This window comes from Drosophila albomicans, chromosome X, assembly GCF_009650485.2.
Source record: "Drosophila albomicans strain 15112-1751.03 chromosome X, ASM965048v2, whole genome shotgun sequence".
In the NCBI taxonomy this organism is placed as follows: Eukaryota; Metazoa; Arthropoda; class Insecta; order Diptera; family Drosophilidae; genus Drosophila; species Drosophila albomicans.
Window position 1 is genome coordinate 30,726,786 of NC_047627.2, and position 23,895 is coordinate 30,750,680.

General features: G+C 38.1%; 2 protein-coding genes and 1 non-coding gene across 3 annotated transcripts; 2 read left to right on the top strand and 1 right to left on the bottom strand.

Annotated features, from left to right (window-relative positions):
• Positions 1–1,370: 1,370 nt before the first annotated feature.
• Positions 1,371–23,347, top strand: LOC117570399 (uncharacterized). The gene is made up of 3 exons (XR_004572354.2): positions 1,371–1,595; positions 12,906–13,115; positions 23,151–23,347. It is a non-coding gene; the product is annotated as an uncharacterized LOC117570399 (transcript).
• Positions 3,685–8,325, bottom strand: LOC117570390 (facilitated trehalose transporter Tret1-2 homolog). The gene is made up of 3 exons (XM_034252009.2): positions 7,384–8,325; positions 5,171–5,674; positions 3,685–4,670 (listed from the first exon to the last, which is right to left on the bottom strand). Exons 1-3 carry the CDS (start codon positions 7,736–7,738, stop codon positions 3,841–3,843), a joined length of 1,689 nt encoding a protein of 562 aa, XP_034107900.1. The 5' UTR covers positions 7,739–8,325; the 3' UTR covers positions 3,685–3,840.
• On the top strand, positions 11,992–12,895 carry LOC127564988 (coiled-coil domain-containing protein 25). The gene has a single exon (XM_052008560.1). The coding sequence runs from the start codon at positions 12,166–12,168 to the stop codon at positions 12,793–12,795; it is 630 nt and encodes a 209-aa protein (XP_051864520.1). The 5' UTR covers positions 11,992–12,165; the 3' UTR covers positions 12,796–12,895.
• Positions 23,348–23,895: the final 548 nt, after the last annotated feature.

The window sequence follows — 23,895 nt, forward strand, 5'->3', positions numbered from 1 at the left end:
TTCCATGCGTTCATCTTATATACTATATATATATACACAACATATATACTATATATATATATATACGACTCAAGTATAGACCGAAATTTTATATATAACTATATATATACACACACACATGGAGTACATACGTATAATGAAACTATATATACATCAACTAAATGAAGATCTTTTTTTTTTGGCTTAGAAATTGTAACGGTACTACATACAATATATGAGAAAGAGAAACACATAAAAAAATGAAATGAAGATAAAGATGAAATAAACAAAACAAAACAAAACAAAAACCCCTCAAACTGCTTTCAGATAATTTGAGTGCGGAACGTGAACTGCCCTTTGAGAGATTTTTAAAAAATAAAATAAAAAATAATGAAAACACCAAACAACAACAACAACAAGATAAAGTAGATAAAACCAAATGATAAAAGATTAATTAATGGCAGCAACAAGTAAATGCAAAGAAGGTCTATAAATCGAAAGATAAGCAATATACTACGTAAATACATAAATGATTACATTAAATAAAGGAACAACAAAAAACAAACAAGTAACGTATAAAAAGGCAACAACTTAAGGAAATATATTCAACAGAACCCAAATAGAAAAACCCCAAAAAAACGAAAACAAAAAATAAATTATATATGTAACTATATAACATACGTATACAAGAATACAAAAAAAAAAACGAAAAAAACAATGTTAAGTAAAAAATAATCGCGCGCCGCATTTTTTTTTATGAACGAAATTGAAATTACAAACGCATAAATAGAAAAAGCGATAAACTACACTACACACACACACACACACACATAAAAGAAACACCATGACATCTTGTAATGTTGGTAGTTTACATTACGCGTATTATACATGCATGCATATAAATATAAAACAAATATATATATACATACATATATGAAAATGAAAGAACAACTTGAATTTTAATTCGTTTATACAAATCAATATAAATACATATGCGTACATGTGTATCTATATATATATAAATTGACAAAAACGTATATATACATAAATTAATAGCAGCTAATTGTTGTACTAAGACGTCACATTAAACCAAGATAAGAACAAATAAACGAAAATATTTAAAATTCAAAATGCAGTTGGCAACGCCAAAAGATGTTATTACTTCCCCAAAAATAGCTGGTTGCTATGTCACTCGAATGGCACGCCATTTGCATGCAAAGCTAGAGGTGGAGAATCATCGATCGCAACATCGATTTCGATATTTTTGACCATCATCAAATGCTACGTCGATGGTTTGCAAAATAGTTTAAATTCATTTACTACTATTATTTATACAAAAATTTTATAATGAAATGCAAAGTAAAACTGCAATGTTTGTTGTTACAATAATATTCAAATTCATCGAAGCATCGATAGTGCATCATCGATGTTTTTCCACCTCTAAAGCTAGCGAATACGAAAATAGTTTTTGGCGGGCGTGTTTTTTGCAGCAATTCAACAAAAATAAGTTAATGTGAGAAATTGTGTGACTTTATCGTGAATTTATTAAGTGGAAGCGGCATTTTAGCATTACATCACGATTCGTCAAGTATTTATTATGCATTGCTTGGTCATTGGTAAGTGCAATACACTCCCCAGTGCGCTGTGAGAGTCGCTCCTCCAATCTAATCCCTTTTGTGGGGTAACTGACAGTATGTATGTATGCATGTATGCGTGTGCTTTTGAGTATGTGTGATTATCAGTGTTCGTAGTAGTACTAGTTTAGTCGAGTGGTAAACAAAGCGCTCGAGTGCCGACGACGCTGCCTCGCCTCTTCATGCTGTGTTCATGTCATCGCATTTGTCGCATTCACATTCGCATTTCGCCTGATAGCCAATTTGATTAACTGATAGCTGATAAATGGCGCACGTTTTTCAATCAAATTCAATTAGCGCTGTTTTGTTTGTTGTTGGCAGTGCTCTGTTCGTTATTAACGGTTTATTACATGTTCCCAGTTGCGTCAAATCGTCAGCTGTGAAAATCATTGCGACTTTGGTGGGCTCGTTTTGCCCTTCGGGCCATTAAATAAATGCCACTTATCTTATTACAAAAACAAAAAAAAAACTATATATATGTATATTTGGAAGCACATTCAGTGCCTCAAGCTTGTTATAACTAATTTATAGTGTTTGCTTAATGACTATATTTATCATTGTAATTGCAAAGCTGTTTTAATTGGTCAAACAATCAGCAGCCTCTCTCACTCCACTGCGAATGCAATGTTAGATAACAGCGGTAGCGCAAGGGGAGCGACTGTTAAGTGATGCGTTAACAGCGGCCATACACCATTTAAGCTCAACTGTTAACAGACGACGTCATAACATAACAAGCGACTGTTAAGTGATGGGTTAACAGTAGCTCCACTCTTAACAGACAACGTCATAACATAAATGTGACGTGATTTAAAGCTTGGCTTAGGCAAAGTAATTCCCCTTTTCAAGGTGGCGCACAGGGTATTCACACTTCGTGATAGTCGTAAAAAAAAGGCGACACCTTGGGAATTTCTATTTTTTTGTCTATAATTATTGGCTAATCATGAAGCTGCCTCTCTGATATGGGCAGCATGTGAAAGCAGCAAAATGATTGAATGTTTTCTTTGTGTGTACGGAGCGGTTAAATCCGGTCTTTTCGCAACACACAATGTGGTTGATACTCGTATGTGGCACAGATCGGCGACAATTGCTATCAGTGGAATCCAACTTAAAAGCTTTCAAGTCTCTGATCTCAGTTGATGAATAATTCCAATCACTCATTCGCTCTTCGCTCTTCGCTTTTCATTCTGACGTTCTCCTATGCTATCTCTCCGCCTTATTACATTAATTGTCCCTCCTCTTATCGATGACATTCACTGATGCGCAGTTGCATTTGAGCCGTAAGTGGGTCGAATGCTGACTCAACCTTCTACTATATAGTAATAGAGTAGATCAGCTGACTCAGGGCTTCAGTTTCGAATGGCTAATTGCTTATGGTCAACGCTGAACTTCAAATGACTTTACTCACGATTCGGTTTCCATATAATTCTTGTAACAGAAGTGTCAAGTGAAAGACAATTTTATGAAATTACCAGCGATTATTAATCACTTCTTTACTCAACTGTTCATGCTATTTTTAGTTATTTGCATAATGATTTAATTTCCCAAAAATTTCGAGAACCGTTTTTTGGTTTTCTTAATCACATCTTTATCTTATCTTTAAATTGATTTCGTCAGAAGTTCGCTCTTCCCTTTCATGCAGAATATTTTAAACAAACTTTCAAGTTTTTGGCATTTTTATATTTCTAAATATATAAGAATTTTATTATATATGTTGTGAAATGATTTTGCATAAATGTAATTTTTATTTAATGCTAATTTTCAGAGAATCTAAAGCAGTTGTCGTCATAAAGATGCTGCCTTATGTTATATTTATGTACATTTTTTAATTTCTGCTTGAGAAGTTCAAAAATTCTTTGAGAAAAAACTCGTTCGTTTGTTGGTTGATTCTTCTTATCATCTAATTCGTCATCAAATTCTCTCTTAAGTCTTATGAAAGAGAAATTCTGTCTCTAGTCTCTCAGTTCACTTGGAAATTAACACTTTTTCCTCCTCCAGCTTGATTCAATAGCTTCCCTATCCCAAGCATGTTCCAGTTAAACACATTTGCTCTTAAGTTTGTTTATAGGTATTGTTTTTTTTTTTTTCTTTATTTGTATTTATTTAGCTTGTTAATTTGATTATAGTATTTTTATATAGTTTTTTTTTTTGCCATAGAAAATGCCGCATTCCATTTGGCTAAGGCTAAGTACTTAACACATCACAGATAGCATTCGTGCGCTACGCTCACTTATTTCTTGAGGAAGATCTCTTTCAGCTCGACCTCCTTTAGATTTAGACTGCTCATAGCAGCCGCCGCCGAGGCACGCGCCTCCCTTCGTCCCCGCCTGCCCATGCGCCAGTGTTCCTCAATCTCGACCAAGGTGCGTCCCTTGGTCTCCGGAACAAAGCTATAGATGAAAGCGGCGGCCAAGAACGAGACGAAGGCATAGAAGGCAAAGAGATTGGCGACACCCAACCAAGCCATCATGTTCGGATAGATTTTGAGCATCACGAACGCCAAGATCATGCCAAAGAACACCGAAATGCCCGAGGCACTTCCTCGAACGCTCTGTGGAAACACCTCGGATATCATGATGAACGGCAGCGTCAGCATACCCATCGTGGAGAACACAATGTGTGCGACAATGCAAAACACTGGCAGCCACTTCCAAGTGCCCATGGTGTCGGGGAACCAACCGCCACAGGCCAGCAGCAACATGCAAACAGCCATGCCACTGGCGGAGAAGATACCCGAGGGACGACGACCCCATTTCTCGAAAATGGAGGTCATAAAGAAGGTGGTAATGATGCGTGCCACGCCCAGCATGACGGCCACGAGCACCGGATCGATGGAGACGCCAGCGTGTTGGGCTATCTGCACCGCATACACAATGATCACAACAACGCCGCAAGCCTGCTGGAAGCCAAAGAAACCGGTCATCATGAACAGTGGCTTGTAGACTTCGGGGCGACGAATAGCTTGGCCTATGGACTCGCTGGCTGCTGTCGCCCGACTGTTGTCCGCTGTCATCTTCATCTGGGTGAGCTCAGCCTCGAATTCCGGCACGCAGTCTTCGCCTGCAAAGGAAGGGAGTTAGGGTTTTGTTATAGAGATAGCGCAAGGAATGAAAGAATGTATTAACAGCGAATGCGAGAATGAGAAAAAGGTCGGAAGAAAGTTAGGGGTTCGATTCCGTTTCGCTGGAAGAGTTGTCAATACTTTGGAAACTAAGGTAATGAAAGGAAGAGAAGTCGATCGAAGGGAACAGAATAGTCTCTGAGTATGTTAGGAAACAAAGTCTGCAACAAACTGAGGAACTGTTCTGGAAGTTCACTTCTATTCTATTATATTTTATTCTTTGGACAGGAAAATTAGTCCATCGAAGGCAACAAGAAACAAACCCTGACAGAAACTGTGGAACTGTTCTGGAAGTTCACTTTCAGTGTTCTATTCTTCCTAACCCAAAGTTAAAAGTAAGGGAAGGAATTCTAATAACATAATTGAATCGGAAACGAATGGGAAAGGATGATTGAAAAGTCAGCTATAAACATAAAGAAAGCTACAAAATAAAACTCACCTTTGCGTCGCAGTCCACGGAAGTAGCGCAGGGAGCGGCGTGCCTTTTCGTTCTTGCCCTTCTGGAGCAACCAACTGGGCGACTCCGGCATGGGCATCACCAGCAGAATAGCGACCAACTGATAAGCGCAACTAATGCAACTAATCAGCACGAAATTGTGACGTATGAAAAAGCCAAGCAAATACATCAGCAGAATGCCCGAGGCCAAGCCTATCGAGGTGCCCAATATGAGACGTCCTCGAATGCGCGGTAAACTAATCTCGGCGGAATAGACGCCAACGGGGGAGACAAACATGCCAATCATAATGCCTCCAAAGGCGCGTCCCACCAACATCTGAGCGTAGATATAATTGTGACTGTCGTGCAGAAAACTTGTCGCTAGCAGTATCCAGCCAATGAGACCCATCAGATTCGTCAATAGAATTGTGCGTTTGCGTCCAATGCGATCCAGAAAGAAGCTCACCAAAAGTCCGCCCAGCGGACAGGCAATATTCTGAAAGGAAGCTGTGGAATGTGGAGAATGCAAGCAAAATGGATTAATTAGCGAGGGAAAAATTGTCAGTTCCTTTGCTACGTTTATCAGTAGGAAGTTTTTACTGCTCGTAATTTTTGCTGATTGACTTTTTTATTTTATTTTTGTTGGTGAAGAGCTCTTTAGCCTTGTTCTACAGCGCACACAACAAATTGCCAGATTGTAATCGAATGGCACAAAGTCTTTGTGCCTAATCTTTGTGCGTCAACTGCGTCAACAGACATTTCGCTTGAGGCGGCAGCTCCACTTCTGCTTCTACTTCTACTTGTGCCACTGCCGCTGGCGCCTTATCAATTCGCTTCGAGTGTGTCAGCTGTTGGATCAGCATTTATCATCTCACAAGAAGGCAGCTCACTCGCAAGGAATTCCGCACTTTTCAAGCAGCACCCGCTATCGACGCCAAAAGGTCGCACTGACAAGGTCAGCACTAGCCGAATCGAGTAATCCATGCGGGGGGTTCTCTTTTAGTTTTGAGTTGAGAATAAAGTAAATGCTATAGAAGTAGCAAAAACTAGGCTACCTTTGCTTAAAGATAACTCTAAGAATTTGGTTAAGAAGGAAGTGGAAGGTGGACCTTTGGATTACCTTCCTATTACCAAGGCACTGCTAAGGTAAGGCAGAGGAATTCCTGAGGTACTACCAAGACACTCACTGACTACTAGCTTGGCAACAGAAAATGTGCGGCTAAATTATGAATTATTGTTGTTGTCCTAGAGTGGGATTGATGATCATCTGAGTTACTCCTTAGGGAGTGCTAAGGTACGGTTGAGGATATTCTGAGGTACTTCAGAGGGTGCTAAACCTTTGAGATTGAGCATTTCTTAGGGATAGAACAAGGCTTTGACGAAATAGGCTTGCATCTCGACTACAAACTCAGAAACAGCAGTAAGTAAGTAACTGGTGAATTATTTCACTTAGGCACTGGTAAAGTACGGTTGAGGACCTTCTAAGGTACTACCAAATCACTGTTAAGGTACGGTTAAGAACCTTTTAAGGATAGAGCAAGGCATTGATGAGATACGTTTGCATCTCGACCACAAACTCAGAAGCAGTAAATGTGTAGCTGAGTTACTGATGAAGTATTTCACTTAAAAGTACGGTTGAGGACCTTCTAAGGTACTACCAAATCACTGCTATGGTACGATTAAGAACCTTTTAAGGATAGAGCAAGGCATTGATGAGATACGTTTGTATATCAGCCATAATATCGGAAACAGCAAACAAACGGCTGACTTGCTGATGAAGTATTTTAACTAGGCACTGCCGGAGTACGTTTGAGGACCTCCTAAGGCACGGCTGAGGACGTGTTAAGATACGACCAAGGTATCGATGAGATACGTTTACATCTCGACCACAAACTCAGAAGCAGTAAATGTGTAGTTGAGTTACTGATGAAGTAGGAGCTAGCCAATGCTAAGGTACGGTTGAGGACCTTCTAAGGTACTACCAAATCACTGCTAAGGTACGGTTAAGAACCTTTTAAGTATAGAGCAAGGCATTGATGAGATACGATTGCATCTCGACCACAAACACAGAAGCAGTAAATGTGCAACTGAGTTACTAATGAAGTAAGAGCTAGCCAATGCTAAGGTACGGTTGAGGACCTCCTAAGATACTTCCAAATCAGTGCTAATGTACGGCTGAGGACACCTTGAAGTGCGATCAAAGCTCTGCTACTCACCAAACCAACTGGCCTCATCCTTGTCTAAGAAGAAGGGCTGCGTGGGGTCTGTCAGCTGGTTGAGGGTCACCGAGGGCATGCTGACAACCATGCCGGATCCGAGAACTCCGGTATTTCCGAGCAGCACCATCAGCTCCTGGCGCAACACGGCCAAATGGCGTTCACCCAACGGCAGCAGGCTTTCTTTGCGACCACTCTTTTTGTTGTTCTTCTTTGTATTGCTGTTGTTATTATTCTCCTTGTTCTCCTTCTCCTGTTGTTGCAGCTGCTGCTTTTCAATGTCCTTCGATATGATGGACATGCCTGGCTGATAAGCCGGCGGTGGCGGCATCAATTGCTCCTGCTCCTGCGTCATATTGTCTCGATGTGTGTGTGTGTTGAGATCCTTAATCAATTTGCAATTATTAAGGAGTGAATTTAGTTGTACATATATCGATTTAACGTTGCTGTTGTCTGTCTGGGGCACGACTGTGGCAATGTTGCGTGTTAGCAGGCAGCTTTGTAGTGTTCGTCCGAGCACGTTGTGCACACTTGTCTAATTGACAAAGACAAGTGGAAACTTCCGCGCATTTCAATCATATATTGGAGCGCGGTATCAATTTCATAACCCGTCGCAGCAGCAGAAGCAGCAGCATTTGGGCCGCCTCTCAATGCGTAGCCTTGGCTAAACTTTTTGCAACTAGAAGCGTCGTAACTCCCTTGAGAAGCCCAACACTCGCAGAGAGTGAGAGAGAGAGAGAGTGAAGAGAGTATCGTGCGATGACTCTAGGGTTTTCGATGCCAGTTATCAGTTTGGCAAAGGTCTTGAAATGTTTATTTGTTCTTCGCTTGTTCTTTTTTGTACATTTGCTCGAGGCGTGCTATTGATTTGGCTATCGATTAGACGACGGCACTCCGCGTCCAACGCCTGACGAGCCTCTTCAACCACAAATACACACACACGAACACTAAACAAAAAATTAACTATTAACGTTGTAGAATTATTGTTATGAACGTTTTTTGTTTTTTGTTTGATTTTTTACTACTATATTTATATTTCGTTATTTATAACTGTTTTGGGCGAGTTCTAAAAAACGCGACCGTTTGCCGCAACGTTTGCACGGCAACTGAAACAGTTGTTGTCTCTCCCAGCCACAGCCACAGCCACAGCAGCAACAGTTGCTACCACTAGAAGCAGCAACAACAGCAGCAGCAGCAGATTCTTGTTGAACTTTCGATTGCGTATTTGTGCTTTTATTATTGTGTTATTATTTGCAATTCATTTCATATATAAAATGTGTTTCACGTCTAGCATTACGTATACGCACCGTTGTTGCTGTTGTTGTTATGCATTATTGTGCTCGGAAGTTGCACCCATTGCTGATATTTGTTGATACGTTTGTTGATTGTGTTGCCACGCGACCATCAACTGCATTCCCATTCTCTACCTCATCTGTTCACTCTCTCTCTCTCTTTTGCTCTCTTGCTCTCTCTTTCGCACTCTCCCATTCACTCTTCTCTCTCTGTTTTTACCTCAAAAACCGCAACTCGTCGCAACCTGCTGCTGGCGTCAACGAACGAACGACATTGACAACGAACTTGTCTCTTTTTCTGAGTGTTTTTGTGTGTGTGCTCTTGCTCTTTCTTTGCCATTAGGCTATTACCAATTTGTTAGTTTGTTTACTGCATATCGCAAAACAGTCTAGAAATTAGATATACAATATATACATATGTATGTTATGTATGTAAACAGTTCGACTTGCCTATGGGGAATTCGAAGTTGGCGACAATTTCATGAATTGAATTTCATTGATTCTTGTCTTCAAAGTAATTATTAATGAACAATATATCTTGTATTAAAACAAATATTGTTTTTTACTGAATATTCTTTTGAGGGAATGTTCAATTCAACTAACAAGTTCTTTCGTTAAGCAGTTTGTTGTTAAAAGCTGAGTGTTTAAATTTTATTTTTATTGAATTATGTTCATATATTTTATATTCTTTTTATACCCCATAAAAAGTGTATTACAACTTTGCGACTGCGGAAAATGTATGTAACAGGCAAAAGGCATCTCCGACCTTATAAAGTATATAGCCATGTCTGTCTGTCTGTCTGTCCGCCCGTTTGAATACCTAGATCTCAGAGACTATAAGAGATAGTGCTATAATTTTGTTCGACAGTACTTGTAATGTTTGCACGCAAGTTAAGTTAGTTTCAACTTTTTGCCACGCCTACTTCCGCCACTCCAAATCGATAAAAATCGAATAACGAGCGGAATTTTTAAGTTAGAATTTCGGTACAAACAATAACAACTATAGTATTTATGATTCCAGATAATTAAAGTGCAATTGCATAAATTGTAGAAGTTGTCTTAACTGCTTTGGCATATTTTGACCCACATATATGGCTAAATTTTGAACGCTTATATATTTTCTCTAACAAATCAATCCTCTTCATAGCCAGCTCAATAAAAGCGAATTTAAAGTTTAAATTGCAAAACAATATGCATTAAATCTACACTTGAACATTACTGCAAAAAGCAATAAACGTAATAAGAGAGAAATCAATTTGTTGATGCACACAAAGTGCTTGCAATTTAGTATCAAAATTAGCTGATAAAACTAGTGCAATTTAATTTTAGATGTATACAAACGAATACAGTATATAATTAGGTTTTTTATATGCCACAATAATCGCTTTATTGATGCTCTATCACAACATTTGAGTGTGTGAAGAAACTACGCCAGAGAATTGAGGAATTTATTGAGGAGATAACTGTGACTCAAAAAGGTTAATGCCATTCATCTGGATCTGCTTAAACATTAATAATTAACTAACTAGTCAGTTGAACTTTAAGACTCTATTATTAATTCACGGAGTAGAGTATTTTTATATGTATCTCGCTTTGATTTTTGCAACTGGCCAAAAGCCAAGAAGGCCAAGAATGTTCATTGTGTGTTTTATCAGGTGAAGAGCGCTCGCTTGCTGCCTCTCTCTCTCCCTCTGTCTCTCTCTCTTGCTCTTAGTGGAGATACTAAGTATATTGCTCTCTCACTCTGGGATTAATTTTCAACCTGCGGAAGAGTGGCATAAATTATGTTGTACGCTCGAGCGATATCGGTTTGGAATTTCAATAGAATAAACGACACCTCCAGGGCAGCTGAAACAAGCGGACAGACAGACGGACGGACAGACGGACGGACGGACGGACAGACGGAGTGGTTATCAGGTGTTGTGAGCCATGCAGCGATATAAACAAATTCACGACGCTTTCATGAGGAATGCTCATTTATTTCGTTCGTGTGCTGTTAATTCGCAACTTAATTTAAGTAATTAACCGGAGCAAGAACTCAATTGGTACAGCTAAATTAGCGACATATAAATACATAAACATCTCTGTGTATAAAAATAGATTTAATTAAGTTTTTTCCCCCCGCCCTTGGGGTGTATGCTTTTGTGTGTTTTGCAGCAAATTATTAAATTATAGCGCGACAAATAGAGAATTAATTGAACAACAAACAACGGCACGATAAGCGCTCATGGGCGAGTGTTGTCTGGGGCAAAGTTCCCGATAATAATAACGTCACCAGTGAATTTGATTTATTCGTGACAAGCACACACTTCTCCTAACTGATTTATAGCAATTGAACTTACAGACAAAATCACACGCCAGGCGGCAAAACCTGATTTGCCATTTACATTTCATCTTTGTTTTGGACTTATTTTGAAATTTGAGAAAACAGAAGGGGAATAAAATATGAGAACAGTTCATTGCCTTCTCATTTATTATTTGCAATCGCATTGGTTCACCTTTCCATTTGTTTCTAGGCTATTTCATCAATTATGAAATACAAAACAAATCGCTAGCTGTAAAGTGATCAATTTTAATTCAATTCGCTTTTTGCAAATTATCAACAGGCGACGCAACCTTAAGACCTTTGTTTTTTCTTTTTTTTCGTTTTTTTTTTTGAGCAGACAAACTAATTGACAAAAATACAAATTCATTGAGCAACAAATAAATGCATTGATAGTACATATGTACATTATAATTTTTGACGCCTGAAAGATCGAGAATATGGTAATTAGTCTGACGTCTACAATCTGAGATTAGGCATGACGAAACAAAATTTGCTGACGCGACTATTGGAAATTCTTGGCCTTATCAATCATTTTTGCTATGACAGAGATTATATTCGAATCAAAAAGTCGTTAAGCATTTCTTACATTTCGTCACATTAACAGCGCTCTATAATGTTATCTAACTTTCTTGCCAACGCAGCGCTCTGTAATGTTATCTAACTTTTTTGCCAACGCAGCCAACTTCGAGTAAGAAACTGCATGACAAGCAGGTGCATGATTTAAAATTATGAAATACAAAAATAAATAATTTGAAGTACTGAAATACAGCTTAGTAAACCGATAAGTTGTATACATTGAGGATTAAAAAACCAATGCTGAAATGAAAAGCTTTTTGAAATGCCGCGCTTTTTTACACACGTAAATATACCACATGAAGTGTAACCAGTTGGCAGCCCTAGTGCTTTCTGTGTGTTTAGTATATACCAGGTGCGTTAATGCGTATATTTTGGCAATGTTGCTTGTGGTCACACCCCGGGCAAATAAAATAGCTTTAACATAAGCTCCACTGCATGCCGCTGTTAGCAGCATATGTCAAGTTGTAGTAAAAAATTATATTTGAGCGGCAAGCGAGCACATAAAATTCAATTGGGAATACAATTGGAAATAAGTTTGTCAAACACACGTTTCGTCCGTAAGCGATCACAAGCCAAACAAATCACAAAATGGTTTTCTACTTCAAGAGCAATCTAGTGCAGCCGGCGGCCATGTTGTACATGGGTCGCGACAAGCACGAGAACGAGGAACTGATCCGCTGGGGCTGGCCGGAAGATGTGTGGTTCCATGTGCACAATTTGTCGTCGGCTCACGTCTATTTGCGTCTCCGCAAGGGACAGACCATCGACGATATACCCAGCGATGTGCTGGTGGATGCTGCACAACTGTGCAAGGCGAACAGCATTCAGGGCAACAAGGTAAACAATTTGGAAATTGTTTATACCATGTGGGAGAACCTGAAGAAGACTCCCGACATGGAGCCCGGCCAGGTGGCCTATCACGATGAGAAAGCGGTGCGCAAGATACGGCTGGAGAAGCGGGTTAATGAGATTGTGAATCGCTTAAATAAAACCAAGACCGAGGAGGAGCATCCCGATTTTCGCGGACAGCGCGAGACACGCGACGCTGCCGAGCGACAGGATCAGAAGCGGGTGCAGCGCGAGAAGCGCGAACAGGAGAAGGAAGCGGCCAAGCAGCGCGAACTGGAGGCGGAGCTGCGCAGTTATGCATCATTGCAGAAAACAGAAAACATGCGCACCAACTACGATGCCGGCAACGAATCTGATGACTTTATGTAGTAGTGTGTGTGTGTGCATTTGTGTGTGCAAGCACTACACCTACTTATAAACAAACTTAATTATAACTATTTTTTTTTTATTAAAATTGTGCATATAAAAATGAATTTCAGTAAGCGTCGTCATTTTGTGGTGCCATCATCATCAAAAAGTTTGCTCATTTAACAGCGGTGGAGTGCAGCTGTTGTCAATGTCTTCTGCAAGTGTGGAGCACTTCTGTTAACAAGTTTGTGAACGCACAAAGTCTGGCAACGCTATGCGTGAGCTCAACATGGCGCGTGAAATTTGAACATGGCCGAGGAAACAACTGGCTGAATTGACGGGTGAGTTTTACAATACTTTTATTAATATTTATGTGATATATATTTTGCGATAAAAATTCAATTGTATAAAGGACGAAAATGAAATAAGACTTTCACATATGGAGAGTATTTACAATAGGTTCTTTGAATTGAAACACTATTTACATTTTTGTAATACGCATATATGTAACTCTCATTAATTTGTAATGAAATATGACATGTGTTCTTCATATGAATCGTTACGTTGATGTCATTAATCTTTAATCTTTCATATAATCAAGTGTCTAGCTTTCTTTCACTACATTTAATAAGCTGTCGAACTGAACGCATTTAATGCTTGACCTTTCGCTAACTCAATAATGTTAAATTTCTTTATAGCATCTTGCCAATTAAGTGTATGTTCCTAACTCTCCCACTCTCCCATGAGTAGCGCGTGCGTTTTAATTTTGTATTGTTTATTTCTGTTTTCTATTGTTAGCAGAGGGGAAGATAAAAGCAAAAGTGGGTGGGGCAGGCAAAGAAAAGAAAAACGTTTTTCACATTTCGAAAAACGCAATTTGAAGTGGTCGAGCTTATGGTCCAAATGCAACTTGAATCCCCTGGACTTTGGGGGGAGGCTGCTTTATGTTCTTCGTGGTTTTCATGGTCGCGGCTGTCGATGCTGTCCTTGACAGCTCAATTTTCGGTTCGTTCGCTTTATGGATGGGACCAAAGCGATGGCGACTGCGGCTTGTTGCCTTTTTGCAACTCCACATGGCCATTGTTGCTGTTGTTGTTGTTGTTGTTGTTATGGATGGGCCAGCTGGCGGCGGGTCAGCGTTCAGCACGCACTCATTATCGCCCGTTTTATTTTCACGCATTGTTCGACTGACTCTGTTGCCTGCCTTTAAGGAATCCCTCCTCCCTCTATCCTCGTCAAATCTTCTCATTTTTTTGGGGTCTTTCGTATCTACCATTTCCACTCCTTTGTTATGCCGGATTGAACAAAAAAAAAAAAAACTTGATGAGGCTGCGTGTCTTTTGATTATGCCATAGCTCACTTGCAGCGTCAAGCGAGCAATGTTGTCATTATGAGCCCTCGTAAACATTGATGACAGTTCGGGGGCGCCGCTGCAGCCACGCCCATCGCTTCGACGCCTTTGCCTTTTCATCGGTCGCTCTTCTTCTGTCTTCTGCCCACTCCGACACATTGATTGATTTCAAGTTCTGTTTCTTTTCGTACTCTTTTTGATACCCTGTACATAAATGCAGTTTGCTCATAAACTGTTATACTTCTGTTCTGAAAGTAATCACTTAAACTCTTCATGGCCATTTGAATAGTTTTAGAGTTTCGCAAATCCTAAATGGCGTCAGAAAGCAGAAAACATCTGGCATTAAGTATGTTGTTTGAAGTAATTGATATTTCACTGCAATCAAATTTAAATTGTTTCATCTAACTAGCAGGGCAGTTTGTCCATTATTTAGCCCATACATTGTTTTATGCGAGTATTACAATCTGTTATACACCATTAAGCAAGTCAAATACAGTTTAAGGATGAGCTTGCATTAGCTAAGATGTTTTAAGGTTCATCTAAACAATGTTTCAAAAGTGTTATATGCAATTCAATGCGAATTATTTAAAGTTTTTTATGAATACTAGGTCTGTTTGTTAGCTCGTTTATTAAAGTGACATACAAGTGTTATACAACAGTTATACATATGAGTTGATATACATACGGTTAACTTAAGTTGATGCTTAGTTATATGATGTGTCATATAAGCTGCTCTATTAAACTGTTATACAGTTGTAATACGTATGTAGTACAGTTATCTGCAGTATTCTCGTATTTGTACAAATATTTACTTCGGTTATGGGTTGTCATTTGTGTCTTTCAACTTTCTGATGAAACTGTTATACCATAAAGGAAAGGTTTTCTAAATGTCCGCTTTTGCCATCTGCACTATATTAAACTCATCAGCTAATTAGCTGATTTATTAAACTGTTATACAACTGTTATACGTATGTATCACAGTTAAATGCAGTATACTTGTTTTAGTACTATTATTTATTTCGTTTATTAGCTGTAATTTGTGCTTTACAACTGTTATACACGAGACGAAACTTTTCTATAAGTCCGTTTGTCCATTCCCATTACTTTGTACAGGGTGTGCTATAGTCGTGCTTGCTCTTGCCACACGACGTGGTTTAAAATGGCTTCATTTGATGGCCGTAAAAGCGGCAACTTAGTTTTGCCATCTGCACTATAATAAAGTGGCATCCATGAGCATGAAAGTGGCCCTGGACTTGTTCTCGGGTCTCCGCTGATGTATGTTTGTATGCTGGTCTGTCTCCCCTCATACTCGTAGTACTATGTCCGTTGTTGGTCCTTCGTCCTTCGTCCTTCATCGCTTGTGGTCCCTTGTGCCGTGCTCCGCACTGTCAAAGCCGCTCATCACTCAGTGCCGCAATGGCTGTCATTAATCAAACTGCGCCAAAAACACCCGCCCACTTGGCAGCAGACCAAACAAGCCAAGCACAAGCCCAACATCACGACAGTGTCCGACTATATACACCTCTTCCTCCTCTCTCCCTCTCACACTTCTTGGCTGACAATGGGAATGATACGCGTCGCTTTTGGGTTTTTATTGCATTTGTCACCAAAAAAACACAGAAGATCCGCATTCAATCTGTTTCCGTTGCTTGGGAAACGCGACACTTGCAGCACATCGCCTCGCCTGCCTGCGTTCTGTCCGTCTGTCTGTCCGTCTGTCTGTCTGTCTGCTATCTGCTGAGCATAATTATTGCTCCGACTCTGAGCAATGTTCTTCTCCCTCCCCTCGAGGAACTTCGCTTTGCCATTTAGCAGGTGTACCAACTGATTTATGCTCTCCCATGCGACAATTGACTTGTTCTACACAGCTCTTTGCTTTGTTTTTATCGACAATTTATTAGTCTAAGCAGGGGAGCCAACTCCAGCATATTAAGCAAGCCAATTGTGTTATCGATAAGTGTATCGATAGCTGCGAAATTAATTAGGTCCACAACTTTCGAGTCTTATATGAATAAATCCACTACGAAGCTTTAATAGTTTATAAAGGTGGGAAAAATATTTTGTTTAATATAATGCTTTCTTGATATTCTCTTAGTTGAATTTAATAACCCAATTTTATTAGCTTCGCTTTGGATTGAAGTCAAGATTAAAGAAAATCTTTGTAAATTGATTATTTTAAATGCAATCTAAGATTTATTTCAAGCAGAGAAGAGAATTTATTAATATTATATAAGAATGTTAGAAGATTGAACTTAATTATGATATATTATATTATATCGCAAGAATGCTACACAACTTTATAAATCGCTAAAAAACAAACTCCTCTTTTATTTTTATACTAAGTTTATAAATTGTCTTTATTTCAATTTTATATAAACGAGCGAGAGATCTTAAAAAACTTCGTGTTATTTCGTTGCCTTTTTCTTTCATAAAGACGCTTTATATTCAATTGATATTTGGTTAAAGTTGACATAAAATAAAGAAGTAATGTAAATTTACAGATGCTAACGATGTTATTCTACATTAAACATTTTAATCTTGGCGGCAACAAATGTTTATAACCAATTATCAATTAATATTGTTAGGATTATCCCAAATAACAAACATGATTTTCATCTTTAAAAGTTCAGAAATTAATTTAGATTTTTATTAGTGATGAATTTCGTACTCCCAAATAAGAAACGCATTTTACTTTGAATATTTACGTTTTAATATTTAATTGTTTACAATATTTAATTACCATCACATTAGAGATCAAGATTAAAAAGGAAATACTAGGAATTCTTCGTGTGATTGGTTTAGAAGTCATTTGAAAGTTAGTGATATAATGATCGAAATTTCTTTTTTGCTTTAAATTCTTAAAATTCGATATCTACTTTGATGTTACATATAAAGAAACATTACAAAATGTGAAATTTAAAAATTGGTCGCTGGTGGACTGTTTCTGGGATTTGCCCATATGTGAAATGGTATTTTTGATTGTTTAAATAGGGTTATTCCAACAAGCAGTTATAAATTAAAGCTTTAACTTGGGTTATAATCTTAAGATAGATTGAATTGGATTCGTTTTTCTTGAGGATCGATTGAGCAGAGATTCTCCAAAAAGGATTTCACTTTAACACCGAAACAACTCGAGTGTTTTCAAATAGCTGCCAGAAAAAATCGAAGCAAAGTTCAAGCTCTCTAAACTTGGAAGGTGGAGGGGGAGTGGCTAAAAGGGCGCGTGTCAGAGGGTAAAACATTTTGCTGCGGCACCTCCAAGTTTAGCGTTGTGCGAGCGACTTGAGTGATTAATCAGTGGGCAAACAATGCGAAGCTGCTGACTGCTAATCAAATTCAGCAGCGAGCTTCAAGCTTGTTTGCACTTGAAATCCACACGCGTTGCATGCCACACATGCCACACACATACACAGAGACACACACACACACACATAGAGTCTGCCATCATTCATGCAGATGCAAAACAGGAAGAAGAGTAACTGCAGTGGCTGAGAATAAAGCCAGCTAAAGGGAGGCAATCCATCAGCTGGACAAACTATTAAAACAAAAGTCAAATCCCATTCTCCTCTCTCTTTTGTAATGGAACTCTGCATTAATTTGATAGATGTGCAATTGTGCGAGCGTGTGTGTGTGTGTAATTTATTTAACATACACACACACATGCGTGCTTATATAATAAATCGAAGCTCGTATAACATTTCGAATTTACGTTTATTGTCAAAACAAAATGCAGCAATTAAAGTGATCGCTGCAACATTGAAACTTTCCATGTTTTTTTCCTTTTGTCTGTGGCAGCCAAGATACCACACCACATTCCCCACACACACACACTCGCATATAAATAGACATAACATGCCATCCAACCAAATACACTCTTCCATCTCGATTCTCCTCCTTCAGCTTTCTGGCCACCTTCGACAAATGCGCAGTTATGAGTGTGTCCTTGCACGGGGACAACGCGATGACAAGCGAATGCTTCCGTCGATTGCCCTCAGCACTGTTGTCATCAGCGTGTATGACACACTGTGTATACCCTGTAATTTGTAGAACTTTGAAGTCCCTCAAAGCGATCTTCATTCTCTATTCTCATTTGTTTGCACTTAAGTGCACATTTACTTGGAAGTTCTTAAATTCACATTGAACATCTTTTTAAAAGTTTTTAACTTTGTATTTCATTTTTTGTTGCCTTATTTAATAGTAATTGCCATCTATTAAAGTTGTTGCGTTTATTTGTTATTTACTTTAAATATATTCATATCTCGCTTAACGGCCACTTCACTGATGATGTTATGTTGTTTTCTCTTAAGGATTACTTTATATTGAGCATACGTAATAAAAAAAAGTACCAAGTTATAAAATCAAGATTCGTATTATTCGTATTAACAACAGTGTTCTTCTAGCAAGGCCACTTTAAGAATAAATTCTGAAAAAATAATAATAATAAAAACTTGGATCTTATATTAAATGCTGTTGAAATCAACAAGTATTTTCTAAAATTAAGATTATTATGTTCTTGACAAACATTTTAGACCAAAATTTTAAGTATTATGATTTTATAACTGTTTTTTCTGTGTGCTTGCTTAGTTCTTATTTTCTCTCTCAAGATATATAGTATCTATTTTGTATTTATTTAAATGTTCTATGATTTTCCTAAGTATCGGTTAGTCTAGCAAGACTTTGTCTTCAAATAATCATCGCATATCTTTCTCTATATAGTACATATCCTTCCTCGTTTTGTTTGATAGGATAATCCCAGGAAACGAGTTTAACAAATTTGTAGTTGAAAATGCAGCTAAACGACACTTTGTTGCATCCACTTACAAGGTATAACAAATGCTTGCCTTATGCTCGAGGATTGTATTTGTATTTGTGTTTGTGTTTGTGTGTGTGTGTGTGAGCATGTGGGGGAAGCTGTGAAATTTCATTTGAATGTCTCTCAGTGGACAAATCAAAGTTAACGAAGCTACAGCAAGCGTCACTGGGAAAGCAAACGAAGCGTAGAAAAGCGCGCCAAGGAAAATTGAAAAATCAGCAGCAAACACGAGCACGAACTGTAGCAACAACAACAACAACATGGACAGGGGAATGGGGCTGGAGGGGAGCAACAACCAACAATGCTTGTTAAAAATATGATGGAAGCCCAAAAGCCAAAAGCAATTAAGTTTTTCCAGCTGCAGCACATAAATTCTCCAAATGCCCAAAAAAGTAGGCTAAGCATTTGCAGACGTTGTTCTCTCAATCTCCATTCCCCACTTCCCCTCCTCTTCTCTCCACTTCTCTAAACTGCCCAGAGCAGAATAATGATTAGGGAGGAGGATTGTCTACTACTACAGCTACAATTGCTCTGTGCAATTTTATGCAAATTCACATATTTGTCTCCCTTCTCTGACCACGTCAATCAAACTGCGCACAAATTTGCATAGATACGAAATGGCGAATAGCGAAATATCACTGGGTATCTAAATAGTTATCATTTGCATAGCAATGCAGATTAGCATACTCATATTTTAGCTGTCATTTTTCGGCTCTTCACTTCACTTGACTGCGTGACTCAGCCAATATTCAGGACACGCTCTGTTCGCAGTGAAAAAAAGCTGATGACATCAGATAACTTATTTCAATTTAATGCCGTTACAAGTGTCATTAATTGATCTAAACGATATTGGTTGAAAGATGAAGTGATGAATTAACTAAATTGCTTGACTGATTGAATGTTTTTACTGACTGTACAATTTGGCCCTTTGATTGACCATCTGCTTAAGTTATAGAAATAAACTTCGATTGATGGAAAAATAGCTCATAATTAGCTCATTGGTTGATTACTTATTTGAAGACAACTTATGCTTGATTGACTGACTGATCACTAAATAGTAATACAATTAACCTTCATTGATTGACTCAATGATTGATCATGGGTTAAAAGAATAAAAAATGTTTAATTGATTGCTTTTATGATTAACTAGCTGCTTGCTTTTAAGTGAGTGATTGACTGCTAGACATATCAACTGGTTGATTGTGTTTGTGATTGAAAGACTTTTATGAGTGATTTGTTGATTGACTAATAGATACATTAACTGATTGATTGCTATTGCGACTGACTGAGAGGCAAATTTATTTGTTGATTGCTTTAGTAATTAATTGACTGACTGACTGATTGACACTTATAGTTTATTTGACACTGATTGATTGTTTTTGAGATTGATTGACTGATAAACGATCGTCTAATACAGTTTTGCTTAAATAAATTTACTGCTTGGTTAATTGCTTTAGTGGTTTTGATTGACTACCTGACTGATTGACCCTTATTGTTTGTTTGACACTAATTAGCTTTCATCTTAATGATTGACAGCTTATATGACTGACTGATTGATTACTTTTCTGTGTGATTGACCAATCTACTAATACACATATAAGTTGATTGACTGTTTTTGTGGTAGACTCACATATTAATAAATTTGCTGAATGATTGAATGTTTGATGATACACGATTGAACTTTTACTGACTGTACAATTTGTTGATTGGCTCGTTGATTGACCATCTGCTTAAGTTATAGACTGTTAAACTCACTTCTAGTTTATTTGATGAAAACTAGAACAATAATTATCTTGCGCTGCCCTGATTTCTTGCAGTGTATAACGCGCTCGTTAAAGTGCCAACACACATGCAAAAGTCCCAAGTCCTTGTCAAGGACTTGCTAGAAAGCTTTGTGCAAAGCTGAACTCGTTGACGGCGGAAAAACTAAGCACAGCTGCCAAACAGAGGCGTCCAATTATAATGCATTTGTGTTGAGAGCCGTAATCCCTTTGGCATATGGAGTTAATTTGGGGCAACAATACGGCACTTTGCCACTGCAACTAACTGCAGCACGTTGCAGTTGCAACCTTCGCTTGATTTGTATTGCAGGCATCTTCAAGGTCGGTCAGGCGTCACACAGTCTCTGGAGGGAGGGGAATGTTAGCAGAAGAAACTGGAGCAGGACTGAAGTGGGGGGGGGGGGGGGGGAAGGAAAAGGAACTCCTGCCTAGATGTCGTTGCAATGTGGCCATAAATTCAATGCACTTGAACCCGGTGGCATCGCTCGGCTGGTTTATGGCTCCCGTTTCGCCTTTGCCTTGTCAGCAGTTTACGCGCCCATTCCGTTCGCTCCTTCTCAGATTGTTTATGACCCCAAAAAGAAAACAAAAAAAAACAAGTAAGAAAGTTACAGTCGAGTGTGCTCGACTGTGAGATACCCGCTACCCAAATTTAATAAAGCCAAAATATTGCGGTATCATTTTCAAAATATATCGAAAATACTAAAAAATACTAAAAATATACCGACTGATATGTTATCGATATAGTACACTATTCAAAATATACCATAGACGGCACAATGTACCAGATTGTCGGCCAAAACAACTCAGACCCCTAGTAAGTAGGCGTTTTTGCCCATATAAAAGTATTTATTTAATAACTTCCACAATTTTTATCTGATCGCAACCAAACCAGGAATCATAACTACTATAGTAATTATTGTATAAACCAAAATTCGCAACTCTATCTTTAAAATTACGCTTGTTATTCGATTTTTTTGATTTGCGGGGGCGGAAGTGGGCGTGGCAAAAATTTGAAACAAACTTGATCTGCGTGCAAACATAACACATGCTGTCGAAAAAAAATTATAGCTCTATCTCTTATAGTCTCTGAGATCCAGTGTTTCATACGGACGGACGGACAGACACACAGACACACAGACGGACAGACGGACATGGCTATATCGTCTCGGCTGTTGACGCTGATCAAGAATATATATACTTTATAGGGTCGGAGATGCCTCCTTCTACCTGTTACATACATTTCCTGCCGGCACAAAGTTATAATACCCTTCTACCCTATGGGTAGCGGGTATAAAAAGAAAATAGACCAACAGGGGGCAACAGCCAGAAGCCAGAAGCCAGAAGGCAGGACTCAAGAGCCAGAAGTTATGGCCAATGGCTTGAGACACGACTCTGTTGCAAAAGCAAAAGAAAAAGCAAAAGCACTTGGGAGTTGCAGTCATTGAATCGAACTGTGCCACATTTATGGCACAAGTATTATTGTTATACTCGTAACATTCTCAATGCTCAAGCATTGATTTATATCCTCGATACCATTCATCCTTTATTGTCTGTCTTGAAGCGACAAAGCTTTTATGGCCAATGCCAATTTCAATTCAATCCGTGTTTGTTTGTAAGTCGCTTTTTTCTGATATTTTATTAATCCTTTTCCACTTGCCCCAATCCACCTGATGCTTATCTTGCGCCTATTATGCGATTTCATTTCAAATTTGATGTTCGATATGTAAAGAGTAAATAAAGTTAAGCTATTTAGAGTTGTTTTTGGGTTCACGTATGGAACAACAAACAGAAGAATGTTTATGAAAAGTAGCAAAGTAGCTTTCGATAACTAGATTTCCTTTTCAAATCTGCTGTTGGGACATTTTTAATGCATTTTGGAACCAGAATATTAGTTACGAATACACAAAATGCAAGAAGAGAGTACTCCAATTCATTTCACAACTTTGTATTTGGCTTTTTTATTTTAGTCGACGATGCATTCTTATCGTCAATGTCCAGAGCCTCATGTGCTTCGTCCTCTAAGAATTCCTCCTTCTGGCCATTCATTGACAGCAGACGCATGGGAATCGCCTCACTTAGGGGGCGTGATTCTCGCTTCTGTTGTCCGATTGTCCAGCCCAGTTTGAAGAGCTGCCTTTGCAGTTCCTGTTGCGAGATTTGCGACATCTTTTGGTTCAAAACTACAGAATTGTCACGCCTTTAACGAAATAATTCTTTATATTTTTTTTTCAATTCAGAGTTATGTTTTCATTTAGGCTTTTGGACAGACTTACTTGATTGAAAAATGTGAACTGAATTCTGTGTTTGTTTTTTTCAAGTCATACTTGATTGACAAGTTTTCTATACGTTGACAATCGATTTCGATTAGTTTATGACTACTTTTTTTCCATTTGATTAACTGAAAGTATCTTTTTCTATTTAATTTAAGGATTTCCTCTACTAAAGAAGCTGGATATCGGCGGCACTATATGATGAATGATGAATAGTAAGTCAACAAAAAGGACCTTCACCAGCTTTTGCACATCTGAACACATTTATCATTGCCATTTCCAAGTTTTCATCCTCCTTAAATCGCTCATATACTAAAGAATAACATTTTTTAAATGAAATGCAGCATAAATTAAAGACTACTGTTGCTTTGTATGCTTCATTTAAATAGCTTTTATGAATTATAATCATCTCAATATGTATAATAATGTGTTTTGTTTTGCAGTTTAAATTTATTAAAAATTAATCATAATATTAATATTTTAATAATAATAGTAAGCTAAATTATGATTTTTTTCAATTTTAATTAATTATTATTGCATTATTATATATAATATTCTATTTGTGTGCATTTTTTAAACAAAAATAAACACCCAGATATTACAAAATAAATAATAATAAAAAACTATAAAATCATTTATTTTTATTTGGCCTCTTAATGACAAAAAAGGTAAATATGTAATTTGATTGTTCAATATGCAATGTAGATCGATAGAGTTTGTCCTTGCGATTCCAACGAGACATGTCTTGACATCCTGCGGCAGGATACGGCCGAGTTATGATTATTTTTATATAATTGTCATATGAAATGTCATACCTAAAAGTATGCAACAGAAATTTTCTCATAATAGGATCATTTATTTATTTAGTTTAGCTATATCTTGGCCATATGCTGACCGATTTGA

Bases quoted from the DNA above. Each gene is read 5' to 3' on its own strand.
- LOC117570390 (XM_034252009.2), bottom strand. From the start codon at position 7,738: ATGACGCAGGAGCAGGAGCAATTGATGCCGCCACCGCCGGCTTATCAG. The intron at 5,675-7,383 runs GTGAGTAGCAGA...CACATTCCACAG, and splicing joins GGATGAGGCCAGTTGGTTTG to CTTCCTTTCAGAATATTGCC. The intron at 4,671-5,170 runs GTGAGTTTTATT...CTTCCTTTGCAG, and splicing joins CCGTGGACTGCGACGCAAAG to GCGAAGACTGCGTGCCGGAA.
- LOC127564988 (XM_052008560.1), top strand. From the start codon at position 12,166: ATGGTTTTCTACTTCAAGAGCAATCTAGTGCAGCCGGCGGCCATGTTG.